Source organism: Conger conger, chromosome 16 (assembly GCF_963514075.1).
Source record: "Conger conger chromosome 16, fConCon1.1, whole genome shotgun sequence".
NCBI lineage: Eukaryota > Metazoa > Chordata > Actinopteri > Anguilliformes > Congridae > Conger > Conger conger.
This window is the reverse complement of record NC_083775.1, coordinates 33,419,583-33,443,921: the sequence shown is the minus strand read 5'-3', so window position 1 is coordinate 33,443,921 and position 24,339 is coordinate 33,419,583. Positions and strand designations below refer to the sequence as shown.

Sequence of the window (24,339 nt, the reverse complement as noted above, 5' to 3'; positions counted from 1 at the left end):
CTGAACCTATAGGTGGCAAAATGATTGGCACCCGTAACAATTATTGTAAATAAGTTTGGGAACCATATTGTGTCACTACATCACTTCCTGTTTCACTAGAGTATAAAAATGATGTAACAAACATGAAAAAATGCCTTTGTCATGCTTTTGGCATTTCAGCCAAAGCCAAAGAACTGTCCATTTGGAAGAGACTGATGGTAATTGACTGTCACAAGTCTGGTAATGGGTAGATCACCATGGAAGGCTGGCACATAGACAGCCCTTACTGAACACAATAAACAAAACCAAACATGTTGAGTTTGCCAAACATCATTGAAATTATGACTGGAAGAGAGTGCTAGTTTCCATTTTTTATTATTATTGTAAAACCCCACGGTAACCCAATGACGGAATTTAGCGGGGGCCGAAAGGGATTTTGCGTGCTTGTCCTTCTGGCGTTGCTGGGAGAATATTAGTAGGGTTAATTATTATCCTCCATCCAAGAACAGAGCACAATTACGATATGGATTGACTTGCCCCATATCCCGCTTACGGCTGGCCTGTAAGCCAGTACAATTCTTAATATTCTCCGTTCTCAAACGGGGCCATGTTGTAAGCTTAATGGGTATTATAGTTTTACTCATTTATCTGACTCCATTTAAGATTAGAATTGAGAAATTTGGGTTTGAAACTTACGTGAACCTCGGGAGTGATTACACTCGACTCGTACCTGCGCCACCATTACTCAATAGATGTTCCCGGGATTAGCATTATTGCTGAAATCTCAGTTCGGTGGAGAACACAGCCAACACAATACATGCAAAACTGCCATGATAGTTGCGAGCCCAGGTTGGCGTAGTACTAACTCGGCTCCTTAGAGCTAATTTGATAGGAACCAGCGCCGTAACGCCCATGGGTTCCCTTCGCACCAAATTACAAGAGCCGTGTGTCACCGATCGTTTAACTACCACAGATTTACCAAACAGATTACCCTTATGTTTTATTATGTTGCAGTTATCATGAAACTTCCCTCCTGATATTACATTTTACATGCAATTCCTGTTACCATTACATAAGACTTAATGCAATAATACAAGGATCACATGTACAATGTTTTCAAGATTTTACCGGGTCTATTTACTATCTTAATAGCAGTGTTGAATATTTAATCTAGGAGAGCAGTCACCGGTGTAATGACAGCAGTGCCCAAATGAGGACACTGTGGCATTGTCCGGAGTCTTCCCCCTTGGAAGTGACCAGGTATGGGGTCATAGGGAGGTCGCCAATGTTCTGGAGGATTCTTTTCCCATGACCCAACTGCCCTTGGACCACTCATACATCTTTCCCTTATCTTTGCCCGAGACTCCCCAAAAGGTAGTCTAAACAACATTGAACAGAAACACCGGCTCTCAAGCCCCTCACAAATGGCAGCCCTTCCTGACCTTAACCACTATGCTACAGGCCGCCCCATCATATCTATGAATGCTGTAGTTGGGAGTTTTCATGGTAACTGCATTATGCTGTAAATATGTATTTGTGCCTCTCATGGTAATATACCTTTTGGATAAACCTGATTTGGGTGAATTAAAGGAAAGGAGACACAACCCCAGATTGCTTGGTTTCTTCTCCTTATCTCCGAAATCCAGGACTTAGTTCTTGACCCTAAAAACGGGTCACCCATCTGTAATCTATACGCCAAACTCCCACCAGTGAGACCTTAGTCAGGGACCTAAAACAAATGGCTTCTACAGAGACAGCTTTTGCCCAATTTCCCCTTGGCTCCTGAATGCTTATGATATCAAAGGTAGACTGTTACAAAAACTAGACCATTACACCAGTTGGACTGAACCAATCAGAATAACACCAAACATTACAATATTCTGATTATCATGAAACATCTTTATGCCATCTCCAGTATTCCTGTGCTCAAACCCTGTAAGGAATGTGAGAGAAGGGGGGCTCCAGGAATCCTTCTCTAGCTCTCCCCCACAGGCATGTGTGCCAAAAGGTGGGGGCTAACAATGTATGCTCCAGGAGGGGTAAGTCAGCAAGCTGACGAGCGTATGACACCAAATGTTACTTATGACTGGCTTACATTATAATTGTTAACTGGTCTTTGTATTCATCATTAAATCCTTCCATATCAGTGATCAGTACTGCTGTAGGGTTGGTTAATATCTGCTGATCCTGCCACTTTTATGGGGAAAGCTTTATTAACAAAGCGTGTCATCACAAACGTTTGTGATAGCGGTTCAGGCTGGTTACAGTTGTTGCTTTTGCGAACCCAGCAAATGCTAAGAATCCTTGGGATTGTGAAGCTTCCTTTTTTAGTATACTCCCCAGAGTTAAACAGTGAGGAGTGTCCATCGAGATATACAAGACCTGGAGACAGCTTCAGCTTATCATTTCCATGGATGCCTATGAGCACCAGATCATGCACACTGCATACCAGAGTCATGAGAGACCAATTCGTTCAGTGTGAAGAAATTTTACAATTTAAAAGTACTGTCCAAAATAGCATAAATTTGCCAGTGTTAAGTCATAGTTTTGAATTAATGTCAATCGGGAGATTGAGGCTTAATAAACTGCAATAATAGATTCAAGCAAGCTGCATCTCTGCCAAGTGAAGGTCCTGCAAGGTGATTGGCAGGCACTGTTATCAATGGAGGGCCAGAGAGAAAATGAATCACATTGCTGCTAATTGAATGGCGTTAGCTGTAGCCAATGTTATTAGTTTTTTTTTCCTTTAAAGTTTTTCTCAATCGCTTTGGCCCATTTCCCAAAAAAATTTTTAGGAGCATTTGCCGAAACATTTCATGCATACGGTGAAACATTATGGTTCCCCACCAAAAGTGCGTCCCTCACTCGAAATCTTGAACTCATTATTTCAATTACTCAGTGTGATCAAAATGAAAAGTCCCTTTATCATTGTTTGAAATCAAGACAGTCAAAATGGTTAGAGAGACTGTCATGACAGGGAACATTTTCTTTGGGAGAGCATTTGTTCCACTAACTTCAAATTAGTCTCTCTTTCTTCAGTACAATATTTAAGACTGAAATATGTAAAACACCACTTGTAAGAGACTGGACAAAAATCTCACTTGCTGAGAATCAATTTTACAGTAACTGAGTACAATATGCCTCTTCTGGCTCTTCCTCTGTTTTGTGGCCTTCTCCTGACCATACCACCACACCTCCAAACCTCCCCTCCGAGTCACTCCCCACACCCTCGGAGCAGCGGCCCAATTATGCCTCTCCCTCATGGGCCCGCCATACTTGGATCTGGCAGGACCGGAGTGTGATCCCCAGGCCATGGTGTGCAACGGTATCGAATGACAGAGCGATGCCTTAGTGACTGCAAGCTCAGTGCTGCTACAGTTCCCACTGTCTTTGTACTCTGGCTTGAGTCCATCTCTAAACCTGAGGGATAGAACAGGGATGACCAGACAGATCACATCTCTCTCTTCACAATGCCTACTCTAGTCAGCCTCTGCTCACCATACCTTCTGGAACTGTTGGCAGGAAGCCACTCTCTCTATCATGCCATTTCAGAGAAACTAAACTAAACGCTGTCTCTGTCAGTGTGCGCAGAAAAGGGTGACTGTTGTATCATGGCTTGACTCTACTCTGCTCAGCCTCTCCTCACTACACCTCCTGCAACTGTTGGCACATCCAGGAAGTCACTCCCACTCTCTCTGTCATGACGTTTCACAGAAACTAAACTAAACTCAGTCCCTGTCCCTGTGTGTGGATTAAAATAAGGTTAGTATCTAGGCGGGCCGGCTCAGAACCAGAAACATCTTCCCTTCTTCCTCAAAAATATTTAGAGAAACTATACACCATTCTGTACTGAAACTTATGGATCAAGCCCAGTTGTGCTGTCCAATTTGTCTGGATCTATTGAAGGATCCATATTGGTTTTGAGTCCATGGGTCATGTGACCTGGAAGCTATTTAAAACGAAAACATAATTTTTCCATTGAAAATAATATCAATTTTAAGGATTGATAGTAGAATGAATATGGAGCTCCATTGGTCTGGAGTTAATAGGTCATGTGACCTGGAAGCTATTGAAATATTAACATATGTTCATGTCCTCCTGATCACCAAGGTATTATTTCAGCACTCTGAGCTCTGTGGTTAGAAAGTTCTCAACATTTTTATTTGACAACCACTTTTTTTTGCTATTGACAAAAATGTTTTTGTAATCTTAAATGTGCAATAAAAGATCAAACAAAGTGTTGTGCTGCGTTCTCTGAGCTCCTCTGATTATGAAAAAGTTATTTTGCGCACTGTGGTCCATTTCGTTGAAGGGCTATTGAAGTCTGAAAATCGAAAATCAAACACAAAACTAACTTCACCGCACTTGAGAGATTGTGTTTGATGACTTACTGAAAGTCTGCTCTCTCTACACTCACTGCTCTGCTCAGCCTGGCCTCAGTCCAACACCACACCTCCTGCAGCTGTGCACAGAACCAGGAAATAATTCCCGCTCTCTCTCTCTCTGCCACGCAGTTTCAGAGAAACAGAAACTCAACTCTCTGTCCGTGTGAGAGGCAGAATGGCTGAAGCCAGTGTCTCAGTGGATCAAGACCAGTTCAGCTGTTCGATCTGTCTGGATCTACTGAAGAATCCAGCGACTATTCCCTGTGGACACAGTTACTGTTTGGGCTGTATTAAGGGCTGCTGGGATCAGGATAATCATACTGGTGTCTTCAGCTGTCCCCAGTGCAGAGAGACTTTCTTCCCAAGGCCTGTTTTAAGAAAAAACACCATACTGGCTGACGTGGTGGAGAAACTGAAGAAGACAGGATTCCAAGCTGCTCCTCCTGCTCACTGCTATGCTGGACCTGGAGATAGGGTGTGCAATGTCTGCGCTGGGAGAAAGCGCAAAGCCGTTAAATCCTGTCTGATGTGTCTGGCCTCTTACTGTGAAACTCACCTCCAGCCTCACTATGAATCTCCTGCCTTTAAGAAGCACAAACTGGTCAAAGCCACTGGAAACCTGCAGGAGAAGATCTGTTCTCATCATGACAGACTGCTGGAAGTTTACTGTCGTTCCGATCAGCAGTGTATCTGTCTGCTGTGTACGATGCATGAACACAGAGGCCATGATACAGTCTCAGCTGCAGCAGAATGGACAGAGAAACAGGTAGGGACTGGAGCTCTGACACATAATTACAGTGATTGGAGTGACAACCTGCATACTTATCAATTGTATTTCATGGAATATGTTGAATGTTTACATATTACAGGTTTGAAGTACACAGCAATAAAGCAGTAAACAGGAAGCAAAGGTGGCCTGTAGCATAGTGGTTAAGGTACACGACTGGGACATGCAAGGTCGGTGGTTCGATCCCTGGTGTAGCCACAATAAGATCCGCACAGCTGTTGGGCCCTTGATCAAGGCCCTTCACTCCACATTACTCCCAGGGGATATTGTCTCCTGCTTAGTCTAATCAATTGTACGTCGCTCTGGATATCCTAAAAATGTCCCACCAATAGGAGTCACTGAAAGAGTGCACAACACAGTTCCAACACTCCTGATTCCAGCTGTGCATCCAAAGCCTTCTCTCAACTGGGCGAGCAGTAAATATTACATTTAACCCTTGTGCAGTCTCAACATTCTCGATGCACCCCTTGTCTTAAGGGTACAAAATGATCCACCTTCACTCAACTCCTAAAATAAAGCCACAAAATTGAATTTAAAACCCCAAATCTATTTTGAATGAAGAAAAAGCCTGTAACTCATCACAAACTGCATCATCAAATTTAAAGTTGAAAAAAGATCATATTGGCGGGTCAATTTTGACCCTGAAGAAAACACAAGAGTGAAATATTAAACATTGACACTCCTATAATGTTAAGATCTTTTGACCTCTTATGTCTGGGGTTGAGAATGTGAAATTGAGACCAATAGTTCAGATAAACACACAATCATTGTAATAGGAATAGTTTGCCACTTTGGTTGTCGCCTTCACATTGTTTCCAAAATTACAACCCTTTTTAAAATATTTTTCATAAATATGAAAAATCTATGAGAAACATCTCATTATAGAGCCTAAGGTAAAGTAAGTGAAAGTTGTCAGCTCCTTCCCTGAGGATGGCACCCCACTGATTCTCCTTGGAGACTTCAACATCCACCTTGAAGCCTCCCAGGCTGCTGCCTTCCTACCACTAATCCACTCCTTCGGCCTCTCCCTGCAACACTCTCCTCCAACCCACAAGGTGGGCAATGTGAACCCTTACTGTTGCAGAGTTATTTGACACACAGGACTTATAAAAAACTGAACGTAACTGTAACTTCACTGGGCTCCATGTTGGTATCTGTACTCTGTGCACTTCAGCACCATACAAGCCGCAGGGACATATAAGCACACAGGTCACATGCAGGACATGTAATGTAAACACTATGGACCGAAGATCAGATTCTACAAACAAGGACACAGTGGTGTTGATGCAGTGCACCCCTCAGCTACAGGAGTGAGTGGGAGAGTGAGAGAGACAGACTGGATTTATTTTTCTTTATCTACCTAATGTAGTTTAGACTCTCCTGTTAGCCTAACCTCCATGTCTTTGGACTGTGGGGGAAAAACAGAGTACAAAGAGGAAATCCATTTGGGCAAAAAGAGAACTAAAAACAGAAAGGCCATCATCTAGGATTCAAACACGATAACTTGTTGGTGTGGTAAAGGCAATGCTACACACAGTAAATGGTAAATGGTTGGAATTAATATCATGCCTTTATCCAAAGCGCTGTAAAATTGATGCTTCTCATCCACCCATTCATACACACACTCACACACTGACGGCGATTGACTGCCATGCAAGGCGCCGAACAGATAGTCAGGAGCATTTGGGGGGTTAGGTGTCTTGCTCAGGGACACTTTGACACAGCCCAGGCGGGGGATCGAACCGGCAACCCTCCGACTGCCAGATGACTGCTCTTACTGCCTGAGCCACGGCGCCCCCCGCATCAATGAGCTTTTGAAACATGTCATAGTCCTGTTTAATTTGGAATATGATGATGTAGTTGAAAACAGGATATACTGTACCTTGTTAACATGTTACATAAAAATAATGTGTCCACAGAAGCAGCTGGGGGTAACACAGAGTAAGTTCCAGCAGAGAATCCAGGAGAGAGAGAAGGAGCTGCAGGATCTGAGGCAGGCTGTGCAGTCACTCAAGGTGGGTACTGACCAGAGGAGAACACCACAGCTGACTATGTTGGAGCTCAGTCAGGGCTCTCCTCCAGTCAGTCAGTGAGGAGCCCAGTGTTGGACCACATTCCAGCTCTGTGGGGCTGAAGCTCACTGAGCCACACTGTGGGGAACAAGCTCTCTGGGGTCCATATAAGGGCTGAGTGTAAGGCCTAGTTAAAATGTACAGGCCTTCTCTCTCTGTGTCTCCTAACAGCGCTCTGCACAGGCTGCAGTGGACGACAATGAGAGGATCTTTTCTGAGATGATCCGCTCCATTGAGAGAAGGTGCTCTGAGGTGAAAGAGCTGATCAGAGATCAGGAGAAGGCTGAAGTCAGTCGGGCTGAAGGACTCCTGGAGCGACTGGAGCAGGAGATTGCTGAGCTGAGGAGGAGAGATGCTGAGCTGGAGCAGCTTTCACACACAGAGGACCACATACATTTCCTCCAGGTAACATCACTGGCTCTCTGACAGTCTGCACTATGTACATTGTACATGCTTGGTGATGTGTGTTCCTAATTTACAAAGATCAGCTCCTGGTATCTGCACAGCAATATGTAATGAGACTGTTCTCTGTCTGTCTGTCTGTCTGTCTGTCTGTCTGTCTGTAGAGCTGTCAGTCTCTCTGTGCCCCTCCTGGACCTGCAGACTTACCCAGCATCACTGTCAGTCCACATGTGTCTTTTGAGGCTGTGAGGAAATCTGTCTCTGAACTGAAAGAGCGACTGGAGGATATCTGCAAGGGGGAACTGGTCAAAGTTTCTCAATCAGGTTGAAAAAACTTTAATGAGCAAAATATACAGTACTGTGCAGAAGCCTTAGGCACCCAAGACTTTTTTTTTCTTTTCTTTTTTTCTGTGTGCTAGTATAAAAGAACACATTTGAGATTTCCAAATATAAATTTTCCAAAAGATTTCATTTTACAGAGACATTTTAGTATTTAATTTAAAAAAGTAACATGTTACTGTAAGCAATTGACTACTTTTTACCTAAAAACTGAGATCAGAAGCAAGGAGCCAACCAAAGCCTGCAGAAGAACAGAAGTTCTCCAACATGCTTGGAACAACCTCCCTGCTGATTGTCTTATAGAACTGCAGGACAGTGTTGGCTATCTCAGAGAAGTGATGCAGTTTTAACGCCGAAGGGTGGTCGCAAAAAATATTGATTTGATTCAGTTTTTAACTATTCTGCCAAATTACTGAAATGTAATGTAAAATGTATAGTACGTTTATTTAGGACCGTTCATTGAATTATTTTGAAAGAATCTTATCTGGACAGTGTTATACAGGTGCCTTAGACTGTTGCACAGTACTGTATTTTAACCAGCTTTCATTCCACACAAAACCAATGAAGTGCATTTTTCTCTCACTCTGTCTCTGCAGTGAAAAACGTCCCTACTGTAGAGCCCAGGACCAGAGAGGATTTCTTACAGTGTGAGTGCTCACTCTGAAACTCTGAGCTGACACACAGAAACACACACACACACACACACACACTCACAAACTCACACACACACACACTCACACACTCACACACACACACACACACACACACACACACACACACACTCACACACTCACACACACACACTGTCTATTTAATAAGGTATTACACTTGAAATGTACCCTAAAACAAGTATTTTCATTACAAAACATTTATCATAACTTCTCCTATTCCATCATTGTGTATTTCCTCTGAAACAATCATGAACACACATGCATACTGTACACACATGTGGAGATGGAAAATAAATTAAATCATGCTGTACACTTGGCGGCACGGATGGTGCAGTGGGTAGCACTGCTGCCTCACAGCAAGGAGGTCCTGGGTTCGAATCCCTGTTGGCCGGGGCCTCTCTGTGTGGAGTTTGCATGTTCTCCCCGTGTTTGTGTGGGTTTCCTCCGGGTACTCTGGTTTCCTCCCACAGTCCAAAGACATGCAGGTTAGACTGATTGGAGAGTCTAAATTGCCCAGAGGTGTGAGTGAATGGTGTGTGTGCCCCGTGATGGACTGGTGACCTGTCCAGGGTGTATTCCTGCCTTTCGCCCAATGTATGCTGGGATAGGCTCCAGCCCCCCTGTGACCCTTTTCAGGCTAAGCGGGTTAGGATAATGAATGAATAAATGCTGTACACTGATAGTATGGAGAAAATAATGACTTATAGACAGACCTTACCTGTCCTCATATTAAATCTAAACTTTCTCCTCTATCAGATTCCTGTCAGCTCACACTGGACCCCAACACAGTGTATAAAAACCTGCGTCTGTCAGAGGGGAACAGAGTGGTGACCCATGTGAGAGAGAGCCAGTCATATCCTGATCATCCAGAGAGATTTGATGGCACGGCACAAGTCCTGTGCAGAGAGGGTCTGTCTGGACGCTGTTACTGGGAGACTGAGTGGAGTGGGGATTGGGTTTGTTTAGCCATGTCATATAAACACATCAGCAGGAAAGAAGGACAGGGTCATCAGTGTGGTCTGGGAAATAATAACCTGTCCTGGAGTTTTTACCGCGCTCTCTCCAGTTACTTTTTCAGGCACAATAAAGTTAGCACTGATATCCCTGTCCCCCCCTCCTCCTCCAGAATAGGAGTGTACCTGGATCACAGGGCAGGAACTCTGTCCTTCTACAGCGTCTCTGACACAATATCCCTCCTGCACAGAGTCCAGACCACATTCACTCAGCCCCTCTATCCTGGGTACTGGGTTAGTTTGGGAAGTTCTGTAAAACTGTGTGATCTTTGATGAGACCAGCTGTAACCAGAGTGAGAGAAAAACACTGCAGGGAGAAAGGGAGGAGAAGTAAATAAAACATAAAAGATGAAAGTTGAGGGTCTGATGAGGGGCACACCTCTACACCTCTACCACACTGGGGTCAGAGGAGCACATTTTACACAGTTCTACACCTCTACCACACTGGGGTCAGAGGAGCACATTTTACACACCTCTACACCTCTACCACACTGGGGTCAGAGGAGCACATTTTACACAGTTCTGAGCAAAATTGTAAATTGGGAAATTGTACATTATGGGGATTATAATATGATTAAATCGTGAAAAACAGGTGGAACATCTTTTTCTGTCAAAAGGATTACCTGCACTGTCCGTTTAATAAATATGTGAGCTGAATTCTGAACACTCATTAACCCAGTGGACTGCAAGAGGCCTTCAATTCAGTCCTCCATCCTGACATGGAGAAAAAGATCAAAATAATGGATCAGAAACTGAACAGAGATAAAGCTGGAATAAGACAGGAAATATGTGGGTGTGGAAAATGCTTTTATTTCTGCTTCTTCCACACAAGACTTATAACGCTTTGTAATAATTACTCTGTTGACAGAAAGTCATTCTGTAGTTTATGTTCACGTGTCTTTGTACCAATGTGGGGTTGGCTGGCCAGAATGGGAGGGGTTATTGTCTTTACTGTAAGAAGCTGATTTCACTACAAAATGGAACTGCCTTTAAATGAATCATTACAATTCAAAAAACATGTATCCTATATATTTTTTGTGCAAGTTATTTCTGATTCTTTATGAAAAATCTTCAATAAAAACTTAATTCACTAAGCCACTGTCTACAGGGGTTTTCTATGGTGAAAGAAACTTACATTTGATATCCTCATGTTTAAATTAGGTGGAGGGCTCAAGAGAAGGAGAGTACTGTTTAAGTATAGCAGGGAAAGAGGGCAAAACAGGAGCGCCAAGCAGCCCTCTGGAGGACCCACAGCGGTAGGCAGTGAGGAGGGGAGCTCCAGCAGGGTTTTGGAACAAAATTATATTGTTTCTTTGTTGTCAAAAAAAATAACTGTGTCAACAGCAGATCTAAAATGTATAGACATCACAGGACAGGGAAGGCTGTTCTTAGTATGCAGCTCACTGCCGCCCTCTGCTGGATATGGTGATAAATGCTCCTGTACATGAGACAAACTGAAACAACCAGGGGTGCTTCTGGGACTCCAGAATCACTGACACATTTGAGTGAGCATATGACTCACTCAGTCAGGAACATGGTCAGTCAGTTTCTATTTGGCCACACCCACTATAGAGAATGAGGTCACAGAGATACAGGGAGCTTGTTGGCAGTGTTGGATTGACTCAAAGATCTTTAAAATAGGTGCATTGGCTGAAGTAGTGGGACAGGTACGGTTTGTTGAAAAAGTAATCCAGATGGTTTAATAATCTCTGTATTCAGTAAGTTTCTCAGAACAAGGGAGAGTGCACCAAAAACTTTGAAGAGCTCTACACAGCAGCTGACTGGGAGATGCTGGTGGATCTCAAGAGGTAACTAAAATGTGTGGAGGAAATGACCAACACAAGCCTCAGTCCAGACATGGTCTGGTCGAGAGGCGTGAAACAGCTCATGGAGCTCACAGTGCCCTGGGAAGAGAGGCCAGCACAGGCACACGAGTGACTCACACCAGCCCCTCACCCTGGAGAGCCAGCAGAAGGGAAGAAGCTTTCCTTCCTTCCTTTCTGAACCTATAGGTGGCAAAATTATTGGGAACCGTCACAATTATTGTAAATAAGTTCGGGAACCTTATTGTGTCACTCCATCACTTCATGTTTCACTAGTGGTGAACAAACATGCAAAATGCCTTTGTCATGCTTTTGGCATTTCAGCCAAAGCCAAACTGTCCATTTGGAAGAGACAGATGGTAATTGACTGTCACAAGTCTGGTAATGGGTACATCACCATGGAAGGCTGGCACATAGACAGCCCTTACTGAACACAATAAACAAAACCAAACATGTTGAGAATCACCTTATACTGCACTGATACTGTCAAATATAGAGCTGGATCATTCACATTTTGGGTATTGTCTGTTGCTAGTTGTCAGGGGGCACTATTTCAGATGGCAAAATGAATTCAACAAAGTACCAAGACATTTTGGCAGAAAATCTGGTTAGAAGCTGGGGCATGGTCGTAGGTAGATTGACTGCAGGACAATGACTCTAAACATATGTCAAAATCCACACAGAAATGGTGAAGAAAAAACAACATCCATGTTCTGAAATAGCAATCTCAGTCTCCGGACTTAAATCCTATTAAAAACCTGTGATCTGAACTGAAGAAAGGATAAGCATAAACCAAAGGATATCAATGATTTTATTTCTGGTGGAATTGTAAAAAATCCATCCAAATGTGTTTTCTAACCATATCAGAAAATATAGGAGAAGTCTCATGGCTGTCATGTTCAGCAGTGGTGTTTGCAGAGGGTATTAAACCAGGGGTGCCAATAATTTTGGCACCTATGGTTTTCAGAAATGTGTCATTATTTAATGAAAACATAAATAATAATAAAGATTCTTCTTTTCATCAAGGGTGTCAATAATTCTGGAGCCCACTGTTGGGATTAACTAACAAATTTACACTAGTTGCCTTTTTTAAAAATTATTATAATTGTTTGATGGTCTTTGTGTCTGTCATTAAATCTTTCCATATCAGTGATCAGTACTGTTGTAGGCTTGGCTAATTTCTGCTGATACTGCCACTTTTATGGGGAAAGCTTAATTAACAAAGCTTGTCATCACTTAGCCATTTGATCGAAAACTTTTGTGATACCGGTTCAGGCTGGTTGCAGTTGTTGGTTTTGCGAACCCAGCTAATGCTAAGAAACCTTGGGTATGTTGTAGTATACTCCCCAGAGTTAAACAGTGAGGAGTGTCCATTGAGATATACAAGTCCTGGAGACAGCTTCCACTTATCATTTTCATGGATTCCTACGGGCACCAGATCATGCACACTGCATACCACAACAGGAAGGAGTGAATAGGAATTAAACATTTGTATACCTTCTGTGCGGCTCATAAAAAAAAGAGACATTAGAGAGCAATTTGTTCAGTGCAAAGAAATTTTACAATTTAAACATACTGTCCAAAATAGCATAAATTTGCCAGGGTAAAGTCATAGTTTGAATTAATGTCAATGGGGAGATTTAGGCTTAGTAAACTGCAATACCTCTGGTAACCACTGGAGTGTGCTAGCTTCAAGCGAGCTGCATCTCTGCCATGTGAAGGTCCTGCAAGGTGATTGGCAGGCACTGTAATCAATGCAGGGCCAGGGAGAAAATTAATTACATTGCTGCTAATTGAATGCCTTTAGCTGTAGCCAATGTTAATTGTTTTTTTCCTTTAAAGTTTTTCTCAATCGCGTTGGCACATTTCCCACAACATTTATAGGAGCATTTGCCAAAACATTTCATGCATACAGTGAAATGTTATGGTTCTCCACCAAAAATGCATCCCTCACTCGAAATCTTTAACTCATTGTTTCAATGACTCAGTGTGATCAAAGTGAAAAGTCCCTTTATCATTGTTTGAAATCAAGACAGTCAAAATGGTTAGAGAAACTGTCTTTTTGACAGGGAACATTGTCTTTCGAAGAGCATTTGTTCCAGTAACTTAAAATTAGTCTCTCTTTCTTCAGTACAATTTTTCACACTGAAATATGTAAAACACCTCGGTAAGAGACTGGACAACAATCTCACTTGTTGAGAATCAATCTCACGGTGACAGAGTGCAATACAGTAAACAGAAAACACAACAATGCAGGAGAATCAGTTGTAAATCACCAATACATCACAGTTTGTGTTTTCTTTATGAACGTCAAACATGCATTGAAATAGCATGCAGAATGAGCGCCTGTTTTCTCTTCTGAATGTTTGTATAATTGAAGACACCGACCGGCCCACATCATCAACCAGCCCTCTGGCATTGTAAAACTATGGTTGATCACATGGTCCACAATGGTGGCCCTCATTTCACGGGAGACCATGTGCCTCTTCTGGCTCTTCCTCTGTTTTGTGGCCTTCTCCTGACCATACCAACACGCCTCCAAACCTCCCTGCCGAGTCGCTCCCCACACCCTCGGAGCAGCGGCCCAATTATGCCTCTCCCTCATGGGCCCGCCATACTTGGATCTGGCAGGACCAGAGTGTGATCCCCAGGCCATGGTGTGCAACTGCATCGAATGACAGAGCGATGCCTTAGTGACTGCAAGCTCAGTGCTGCTACAGTTCCCACTGTCTTTGTACTCTGGCTTGAGTCCATCTCTAAACCTGAGGGATAGAACAGGGATGACCAGACAGATCACATCTCTCTCTTTACAATGCCTACTCTACTCAGCCTCTGCTCACCATACCTTCTGGAACTGTTGGCAGGAAGCCACTCTCTCTATCATGCCATTTCAGAGAAACAAAACTAAACGCTGTCTCTGTCAGTGTGTGCAGTAAAGGGTAACTGTCATATCAGGGCTTGACTCTACTCTGCTCAGCCTCTGCTCACTACACCTCCTGCAACTGTTGGAAGTGTGTCATGTCATGCCGTTTCACAGAAACTAAACTAAATTCAGTCCCTGTCCCTGTGTGTGGATTAAAGTAAGGTTAGTATCTAGGAGGGACTGCTCAGAACCAGAAACATCTTCCCTTCTTTCTCAAAAATATTTGGAGAAACTATACACCATTCTGTTCTGAAACTAAACTCTGTCCATTTGAGCAGTAAAATGTCTCAGGCTGGAGGTCTTATGGATCAAGCCCAGTTGTGCTGTCCAATTTGTCTGGATCTATTGAAGGATCCATATTGGTTTTGAGTCCGTGGGTCATGTGACCTGGAAGCTATTTAAAAAGAAAACGTAATTTTTCAATTGAAAATAATAGCAATTTTAAGGATTGATAGCTCCATTGGTCTGGAGTTAATAGGTCATGTGACCTGGGAGCTATTGAAATATTAACATACTAATGTAAATACTTGAACTCCAGCGGGGATCCAGGAGTTGTGCCCGGATGTTCATGTCCTCCTGATTAGGTATTATTTCATCACTCTGAGCGCTGTTGTTAGAAAGCTCTTAACTTTTTTTTTATTTTTATTGACAAAACTTTTTTTGTAAACTTAAATGTGCAATAAAAGAGCAAACAAAGTGTTGTGCTGCGTTCTCTGCGCTCCTCTTATTCCGAAAAAGTTATTTTTTGCACTGTGGCCCATGATACAGTCCCAGCTGCAGCAGAATGGACAGAGAAACAGGTAAGAATACAATTACAGTGACTGTAGTGACAACCTGCAGACTTATGTATTGTATTTTATGGAATGTGTTGAATGTTTACAAATTACATATTTAAATGTTTTAAACGATGAGAAATGCAGTGATTTCCAGGTTTGAAGTACACAGCAATAAAGCAGTAAACAGGAAGCAGTGGTGGCCTGTAGCATAGTGGTTAAGGTGCACGACTGGGACACAAGGTCAGTGGTTTGATCCCTGGTGTAGCCACAGCTTTGGGCCCTTGAGCAAGGCCCTTCACTCCACATTACTCCCAGGGGGTATTGTCTCCTGCTGAGTCTAATCAATTGTATGTCGCTCTGGATATTCTAAAAATGTCCCACCAATAGGAGACACTGAAAGAGTGCACAACGCAGTTCCACCGCTCCTGATTCCAGTTGTGCATCCAAAGCCTTCGCTCAACTGGGCGAGCTGTAAATATTACATTTAACCCTTGTGCAGTCTCAACATTCTCGATGCACCCCTTGTCTTAAGGGTAAAAAATGATCCACCTTCACTAAACTCCTAAAATAAAGCAGCTAAATTGAATTTAAAACCCCAAATCTATTTTGCATGATGAAAAAGTCTGTAACTCATCACAAACTGCATCATCAAATTTAAAGTTGAAAAAAGATCATATTAGCGGGTCAATTTTGACCTTGAAGAAAACACAAGAGTGAAATATTAAACATTAACACTTCTATAATGTTAAGATCTTTTGACCTCTTTTATGTCTGGGGTTATATTTAGACCAATAGTTCAGATAAACACACAATTATTGTAATAGGAATAGTTTGCCACTTTGGATGTCGCCTTCACATTGTTTCCAAAATTACAAGCCTTTTTTAAATATTTTTCATAAATATGAAAAATCTGTGAGAAACATCTCATTATAGAGCCTAAGGTAAAGTAAGTGAAAGTTGTTTGGGTGCCGGCAGGATCATCCTCAAAAAATCTGAGATAAAAATAAAAATGATTGTATAATTTCTAACATTTTATACAGTTTCAGAGGGTCAAGAGAACACATTTGTATGCAACGTTGGTACAGGATTTAGCATCGCAGTATGTTTACCCTTTAATCCCACCAAATTATAAAGTTTGAAAAATTATCGAGTATCAATATGAAACAAGATTAACTGATTTTTAAGAAATCTCAAATAATAAAGGGTTCAAATTGACCCCAAACATAATAGGAGGGTTAAGTGATAGCCCTTCTCCACTGTCTTACCATCAGTTACTGTTTCAGAGTTATTTGACACACAGGACTTATTAACAAACTGAACGTAATTGTAACTTCACTGGGCTCCATGTTGGTATCTGTACTCTGTGCACTTCAGCACCATACAAGCCGCAGGGACATATAAGCACACAGGTCACATGCAGGACATGTAATGTAAACACTATGGACCGAAGATCAGATTCTACAAACAAGGACACAGTGGTGTTGATGCAATGCACCCCTCAGCTACAAGAGTGAGTGAGAGAGTGAGAGAGACAGACTGGATTTTTATTGATCTACCTAATGTAGTTTAGACTCTCCAGTTAGCCTAACCTGCATGTCTTTGGACTATGGGAGAAAAACAGAGTACGAAGAGAAAATCCATGTGGACAAAAAGAGAACTAAAAACAGAAAGACCATCATCTAGGATTCAAACACAATAACTTGTTGCTGTGGTGGAGGCAATGCTCCACACTGCCTAACTGTGCTGTTCAAACATGCCATAGTCCTGTTTAATTTGGAATATGATAATGTAGTTGAAAACAAGATATACTGTACCTTGTTAACATGTTACATAAAAATAATGTGTCCACAGAAGCAGCTGGGGGCAACACAGAGTAAGTTCCAGCAGAGAATCCAGGAGAGAGAGAAGGAGCTGCAGGATCTCAGGCAGGCTGTGCAGTCAGTCAAGGTGGGTACTGACCAGAGGAGAAGGCCACAGCTGACGATGTTGGAGCTCAGTCAGGGCTCTCCTCCAGTCAGTCAGTGAGGAGCCCAGTGTTGGGCCATGTTCCAGCTCTGTGGGGCACAATCTCACTGGGCCACACCATTCTGGGGTCCCTATAAGGGCTGAGTGTAAGGCATAGTTAAAATGTACAGGCCTTCTCTCTCTGTTTCTCCTAACAGCACTCTGCACAGGCTGCAGTGGACGACAATGAGAGGATCTTTACTGAGATGATCCGCTCCATTGAGAGAAGGTGCTCTGAGGTGAAAGAGCTGATCAGAGATCAAGAGAAGGCTGAAGTGAGTTGGGCTGAAGGATTCCTGGAGCGACTGGAGCAGGAGATTGCTGACCTGAGGAGGAGAGATGCTGAGCTGGAGCAGCTTTCACACACAGAGGACCACATCCATTTCCTCCAGGGAACATCACTGGCTCTCTGACAGTCTGCACTATGTACATTGTACATACTTGGTGATGTGTGTTCCTAATTTACAAGGATTGGCTCCTGGCATCTATACAGCAATATGTAATGAGACTGTTCTCTGTCTGTCTGTCTGTCTGTCTGTAGAGCTGTCAGTCTCTCTGTGCCCCTCCTGGACCTGGAGACTTACCCAGCATCACTGTCAGTCCACATGTGTCTTTTGAGGCTGTGAGGAAATCTGTCTCTGAACTGAAGGAGCAACTGGAGGACATCTGCAAGGGGGAACTGGTCAAAATTCCTCCATCAGGTTGAAAACAAAATATACAGCACTGTGCAGAAGTCTATTAAGTATATATCTTTTTTTCTTTCTTTTTTTCTGTGTGTTAGTGTAAAAGTACACATTTGAGATTTCCAAATATTTATTTTCGAAAAGATTTTATTTTACAGAGACATTTTTGTCTTTAATTTAAAAAACTAACATGTTACTATAAGCAGTTGACTACTTTTTACATAAAAACTTGATCAAGACTGTCTGAGATCAGAAGCAAGGAGCCAACCAAAGCCTGCAGAAGAACTGTGGCAAGTTCTCCAACATGCTTGGAACAACCTCCCTGCTGATTATCTTACAGAACTGCAGGACAGGACAGCGTTGGCTGTCTCAGGGAAGTTATGCAGTTTTAACGCTGAAGGGTGGTCGCAAAAAATATTTATTTGATTCAGTTTTGAACTATTCTGCCAAATGACTAAGACTGCCAGGTGCCTAAGACTTTGGCACAGTCCTGTATTTTAACCAGCTTTCATTCCACACAAAACCAATGAAGTGTATTTTTCTCTCACTCTGTCTCTGCAGTGAAAAACGTCCCTACTGTAGAGCCCAGGACCAGAGAGGATTTCTTACAGTGTGAGTGCTCACTCTGAAACTCTGAGCTGACACACACACACACACACACACACACACACACACTGTCTATTTAATAAGGTATTGCACTTGAAATGTACCCTAAGACAAGTAGAAAAGCATGACTTTCATTACAAAACATTGATCATAACTTCTCCTTTTCCATCATTGTGTATTTCCTCTGACACAATCATGAACACACATGCATACACAGCACTGCCGCCTCACAGCAAGGAGGTCCTGGGTTCGAATCCCCGTCGGCCAGGGCCTCTCTGTGTGGAGTTTGCATGTTCTCCCCATGTTTGCGTGGGTTTCCTCCGGGTACTCCGGTTTCCTTCCACAGTCCAAAGACATGCAGGTTAGGCTGATTGGAGAGTCTAAATTGCCCGTAGGTATGAGTATGTGAGTGAATGGTGTGTGTGCCCTGCGATGAACTGGCGACCTGTCCAGGGTGTATTCCTGCCATTCGCCCAATGTATGCTGGGATAGGCTCCAGCCCCCCTGCGACCCTGTTCAGGATAAGCGGGTTAGGATAATGAATGAATGAATGAATGCTGTATACTGATAGTATTTATGAATAATGAATAATAGACAGACCGTACCTGTCCTCATATTAAATCTAAACCTGCGTCTGTCTGAGGGTAACAGAGTGGTGACCCATGTGAGAGAGATCCAGTCATATCCTGATCATCCAGAGAGATTTGATGGCATGTGTAAAACCCCACGCTAACCCAACGACAGAATTTAGCGAGGGCTGAAGGTATCAGCGTGCTCATACCTTCTGGTGTTGCTGAAATAATACTAATAGGGTTAAAAATTAGTGGCCCCTATGCGGAGAGTCTAGATCAGCCAATAAATAAACCAAGATACAAAGACAGGAGTACCACTTCCACTCTTTACTGGTCCGGGCTGACCAAGAATCTCCACAATAGGGCCAATAGATTCACCTTCGTTTATCTGACTCCATTTTAGAATAATAATTTAGATTAGTTATCCACATTAGGTAGATTTCTTATTGATAATTTTGACTTGATCGCTATAGGAATCCTGTACTGAGATTTACTCTCCAAACAGTCCTCTGCTGATACCGCCGCATGTGACATCGCGCATAATGTGCACGTCTTACAAACTGACTAGCTATCTGTAGTCATTACAGAGGTCGGAGGAATAGCTACTCTCGGGTATATCTGTTTACAGGCTAGGGACCCAAGCAGACCAACCTAGCTACGGCTGTGCTCAACATGAATGAACTACCACGCGGAGGCGAGGGATTTACCATCATAGGTCTACGGGTGCTATACGCCGTGATACAGTAAGTGGAAATAATCATCCTCCCTAGACCAGTTCGAGGGGGTAAACCACGCATTCCCTGTGTAACATTAAGTGTCAGTAAGGAAAACCAAACAGATCAAGTTTTAACAATTTATCTTACCAGGCAGGTTACATACGTAATTACACACTAGTTCCAAATCAAAAAACATTACAATGGAAACCAAGTCTTAAAAGTCATACCTGGTAATAAAAGCTACATACGGGAGTCTGGCTACAGACACCCTGTACGTAGAAATTACGTGCACTGTGTGCACGGGAGGCTGATTGCATTCTCCCAGATTGCTTAGTTTACTGTCCTTAAATCCAAAATCTGGCCTTTGATGTTAACCCTAAAAATGGGTCACCCATCTGTAATTTGGAGCCACGCCTCCCCAGGAAACGCAGGGGGGTTGAGGCACATGGCTTTCACTGGGGCAGAGCTCCACACAGTTTCTCTCTGGTTCCTGGTTGGTTATGATGTCGAGGGTTTGCTGTTGCAGAAATAAAACCATTGCACCATTCGCACTGAAACAATCAGAATAATACCAAACATGAATATTATCTAAACTGACTTTGTCATGAAACATCCAGTGCTGTACACATCATTTAGTGACTGAGGAAGAGGGAGATCTGAGAGGGAGGGACTAAGAAAGGGGGTTCAGGAGAAGGTCAGGGCCTAGCAGGAAGTATTTCCTCCCAACCTCTCTGTGCCGTAAAGAATGTTGCCCCGTCGTAACGAGTTTTAACGGCTGGAGGCCTGAGTCTTCCCCCACAGGCTCCTGCCCGTATGGGTGCGGAGATAGTGGAGGTTAATGGTGCATGCTCCTGGGGTTAAATTACTTTACAGCCACATTTTGCCACAATACCAGAGGAAGCCAGCAAGCTGACCAGCCCTGAGTGATAATGCCAGATGTTAATAATTTCCGCCTTACACACGGCACAAGTCGTGTGTAGAGAGGGTCTGTCTGGACGCTGTTACTGGGAGGCTGAGTGGAGTAGGTGTGGGGTTTGTATAGCTGTGTCATAAAAAAACATCAGCAGAAAAGGACTTGGTCATGAGTGTTGTCTGAGAAATAATAGCCTGTCCTGGAGTTCGTACGCCACTGTCTCCGGGCAGCTCCAGCAGGGTTTTGGGGCAGGGCAGTGGGGAGGGAGCTCCGGCAGTGTTTTGGAACAAAATTATTTTGTTTCTTTGTTGTCAAAAAAATAACTGTTTCAACAGCAGATCTAAAATGTATAGACATCTCAGGACAGGGAAGGCTGTTCTTAGTATGCAGCTCACTACCGCCCTCTGGTGGATATGGTGATAAATGCTCCTGTACATGAGACAAACTGAAACAACCAGGGGTGCTTCTGGGACTCCGGAATCACTGACACATTTGAGTGAGTGTATGACTCACTCAGTCAGGAACATGGTCAGTGAGTTTCTATTTGGCCACACCCACTACAGAGAATGAGGTCACAGAGATACAGGGAGCTGGCTGGCAGTGTTGGATTGACTCACAGATCTTTAAAATAGGTGGATTGGCAGAAGCAGTGGGACAGGTACAGTGTGTTGAAAAAGTAATCCAGATGGTTTAATAATCTTATGCAGAATATGTACTGTATTGATAAATACATTTAAAAAAAAGTTTCTCAGAACAAGGGAGAGTGCACCAAAAACTTTGAAGAGCTCTACACAGCAGCTGACTGGGAGATGCAGGTGGATCACAAGAGGCAACTAAAATGTCTGGCGGAAATGACCAACACAAGCCTCAGTCCAGACATGGTCTGGTCGAGAGGCGTGAAACAGCTCATGGAGCTCACAGTGCCCTGGGAAGAGAGGCCAGCACAGGCACACAAGTGACTCACACCAGCCCCTCACCCTGGAGAGCCAGCAGAAGGAAAGAAGCTTGTGGCTGATGTCACCCAGCAAGCGGAAGTGGTGTCCCATTGGATCTGGCTGAAGAGGGAGGATCCATGGAAGAGCCAAGCAGGGCATTAGTGAGGAGGGGCAGAGCTGATGAGGGGCGGGGCTGAGATGAGGGGAGGAGCTAAGGGGAGGGGCGGGTCCTCTTCACACTTGTTCCTGTGTTTGATCTGCACTTCATTGTACGTCGCTCTGGATAAGAGCATCTGCTAAATGCCTTGTAATGTAATGTAATGTAATCAGATGAGGGCAGAGTTGTGGTTCTGGGATGCTGGTTCTGCCACCAAGCACTCCTGGGGTGTGGTGGGTTAGCGCTGGCATGAAGCACTGAAGAAGGAGACTGGCCACTTGAAAACCAGATGAACCCTATCCAGCTCTGCCCAAGTTGGGGGAGTATTGCCAGGAAGGAGGAGAGAGGAGAGAGGAGAGAGGAGCGATTGTAGTGGCACAAGCTCACAGAATGAACAGGGAAACGGATACCTGAATTATTGGCACCCTTGATAAAAACTATCAATAAAGTCTGCATATAACAAACAACACAGACAATAGCGTATATGCTATGTACAAACTATATACTTTTATTTAGATTTACTCAAAAATACATTTACTCATGTTTCCATGTTTTTTATTACGTAATCTATTTTTTTTCTGAACCTATAGGTGCCAAAATTATTGGCACCCCAAACAATTATTGTTATTTCTGTTATTAGAAGTTATTTCTTGTGGAATTTTCAAAAATCCATTGTGTTTTCTAACCATATCAGAAATTATAGGAAAAGTCTCATGGCTGTCTTGTTAAGCAGGGGTGTTTGCAGAGGGTATTAAACCAATAATTTTTGGCACCTATGGTTTTCAGAAAGAAACGTCATTACTTAATGAAAACATACATAATAAAAAAGATTCTTCTTTTTTATCTAGGGTTCCAATAATTCTGGAGCCCACTGATGGGATTAACTAACAAATTTACACAAGCTGCCCTTTTTTTAAATTATCATTGTTTAATGGTCTTTGTATCTGTCATTAAATCCTTCCATATCAGTGATCAGTACTGTTGTAGGCTTGGCTAATTTCTGCTGATACTGCCACTTTTATGGGGAAAGCTTAATTAACAAAGCGTGTCTGTAATGTTTCTGTATTTGTTCTGTATGTTTTCATGTTTATTCTTGTTTATCATTCATTTCTCATAGTACCTGGTTTATGTTTCCCAGTTTACAGTTCTCTATTGTCCTCCCCTGTTATGTCTACGTCTGAATGTTTATCAGTCTAGTCACTCCCCTGTCTGCGTGCCCCACTATTCGGGTGGTTACGGTAGTTTTCGGGGTTCAACATTTTTTCTAAACTCGCGATTCTTACTTCCTGCTTTTTCTTGATAGTTAAATGTTGTAAAGCACGATTCTTACTAACTACTACTAATCTAGGTTTTGTACAGTACTAATCCGATTAATACACTTACTGTCTGTCTAACTAACTAACTAACAATCACTTTTATTGGGTAGTTTAGAAATATTCACGTAACTAACTCACTAACGCTATCTCTTAGTATTTCTGCACTGTTCTATAACTCCGCCTCCCTATGCTATCCCTGATTACTCGTTTAGTTTCAGCGAAGTGTTCGCACCTGTCTCTAACTATCACTACGTCTTCTAACTATGCAAATGTCTACTCCCTAATCTGGAGCCGTATGTTTTACATGTTTTGTTTCGTGCATCCAGTCGGCGTTTTCGTCTCCCTCCCGTTATTATGTTATTACCCTATTGTGTTTCCCCACCTGTTGTCCATTTGTTTAGCCCACCTTTTCCTCTGCCCCGCCTAGATTGTCACCTTCCCTCTTGTATTTAAACCTCAGTCTCAGTATGCTTCGTTGTCAGAACGTTGATCTTGATAAGTGCCGATTGATTGTAAGCCTTGTTATAGAGATTCTTGAAAGACACCCCTTTGCCTTGACTTCGACTTTGCTTTTGCCCTGCTGTATCTTCGCCCTGTGATTTTCTGGATTTTGACCTTTCGCTTTTCGTTTTTGGCTGTGTACTGGATCTCTTGGCTTGTGACTACTGGACATTAAAACTACTCTTTTGGATTATCCTGTGGTCTGCGTCTGGGTTCCCTGCACCGTACATAACAGTGTCATCACTTAGCCATTTGATAGCAAACTTTTGTGATACTGGTTCAGGCTGGTTGCAGCTGTTGGTTTTGCGAACACAGCTAATGCTAAGAAACCTTGGGTATGTTAAGCTTCCTTCCTTTTCTGTAGAAAGCTCTTAACATTGTTATTTGACAACCACCTTTTTTTGCTATTGACAAAAATGTTTTGTAATCTTAAATGTGCAATAAAAGATCAAACAAAGTGTTGTGCTGTGTTCTCTGAGCTCCTCTGATTACGAAAAAGTTATTTTGTGCACTGTGGCCCATTTCATTGAAGGGCTATTGAAGTCTGAAATCAAACACAAAACTAACTTCACTGCACTTGGGAGATTGTGTGTTTGATGCCTTACTGAAAGTCTGCTCTCTCTACACTCACTGCTCTGCTCAGCCTGGACTCAGTCCAACACCACACCCGCTGTGCGCAGGACCAGGGAATAATTCCCCCTCTCTCTGTCACGCAGTTTCAGAGAAACAGAAACTCAACTCTGTCTCTTTCCGAGTGAGAGGCAGA

General features: G+C 42.9%; 1 protein-coding gene across 1 annotated transcript; it reads left to right on the top strand.

Annotated features, from left to right (window-relative positions):
- The first annotated feature begins 6,874 nt into the window (after positions 1 to 6,874).
- On the top strand, positions 6,875 to 10,742 carry LOC133114328 (tripartite motif-containing protein 16-like). Its single transcript, XM_061223614.1, has 5 exons — positions 6,875 to 7,166; positions 7,395 to 7,628; positions 7,790 to 7,949; positions 8,561 to 8,611; positions 9,392 to 10,742. Exons 1-5 carry the CDS (start codon positions 7,059 to 7,061, stop codon positions 9,919 to 9,921), a joined length of 1,083 nt encoding a protein of 360 aa, XP_061079598.1. The 5' UTR covers positions 6,875 to 7,058; the 3' UTR covers positions 9,922 to 10,742.
- The last annotated feature ends 13,597 nt before the right edge of the window (positions 10,743 to 24,339 follow it).

Excerpts from the sequence above, each read along its gene's own strand:
- LOC133114328 (XM_061223614.1), top strand. The coding sequence starts at position 7,059 with ATGTGTCCACAGAAGCAGCTGGGGGTAACACAGAGTAAGTTCCAGCAG. Across the intron at positions 7,167-7,394 it reads AGGCTGTGCAGTCACTCAAG|CGCTCTGCACAGGCTGCAGT; the intron begins GTGGGTACTGAC and ends GTCTCCTAACAG. Across the intron at positions 8,612-9,391 it reads CAGAGAGGATTTCTTACAGT|ATTCCTGTCAGCTCACACTG; the intron begins GTGAGTGCTCAC and ends CTCCTCTATCAG.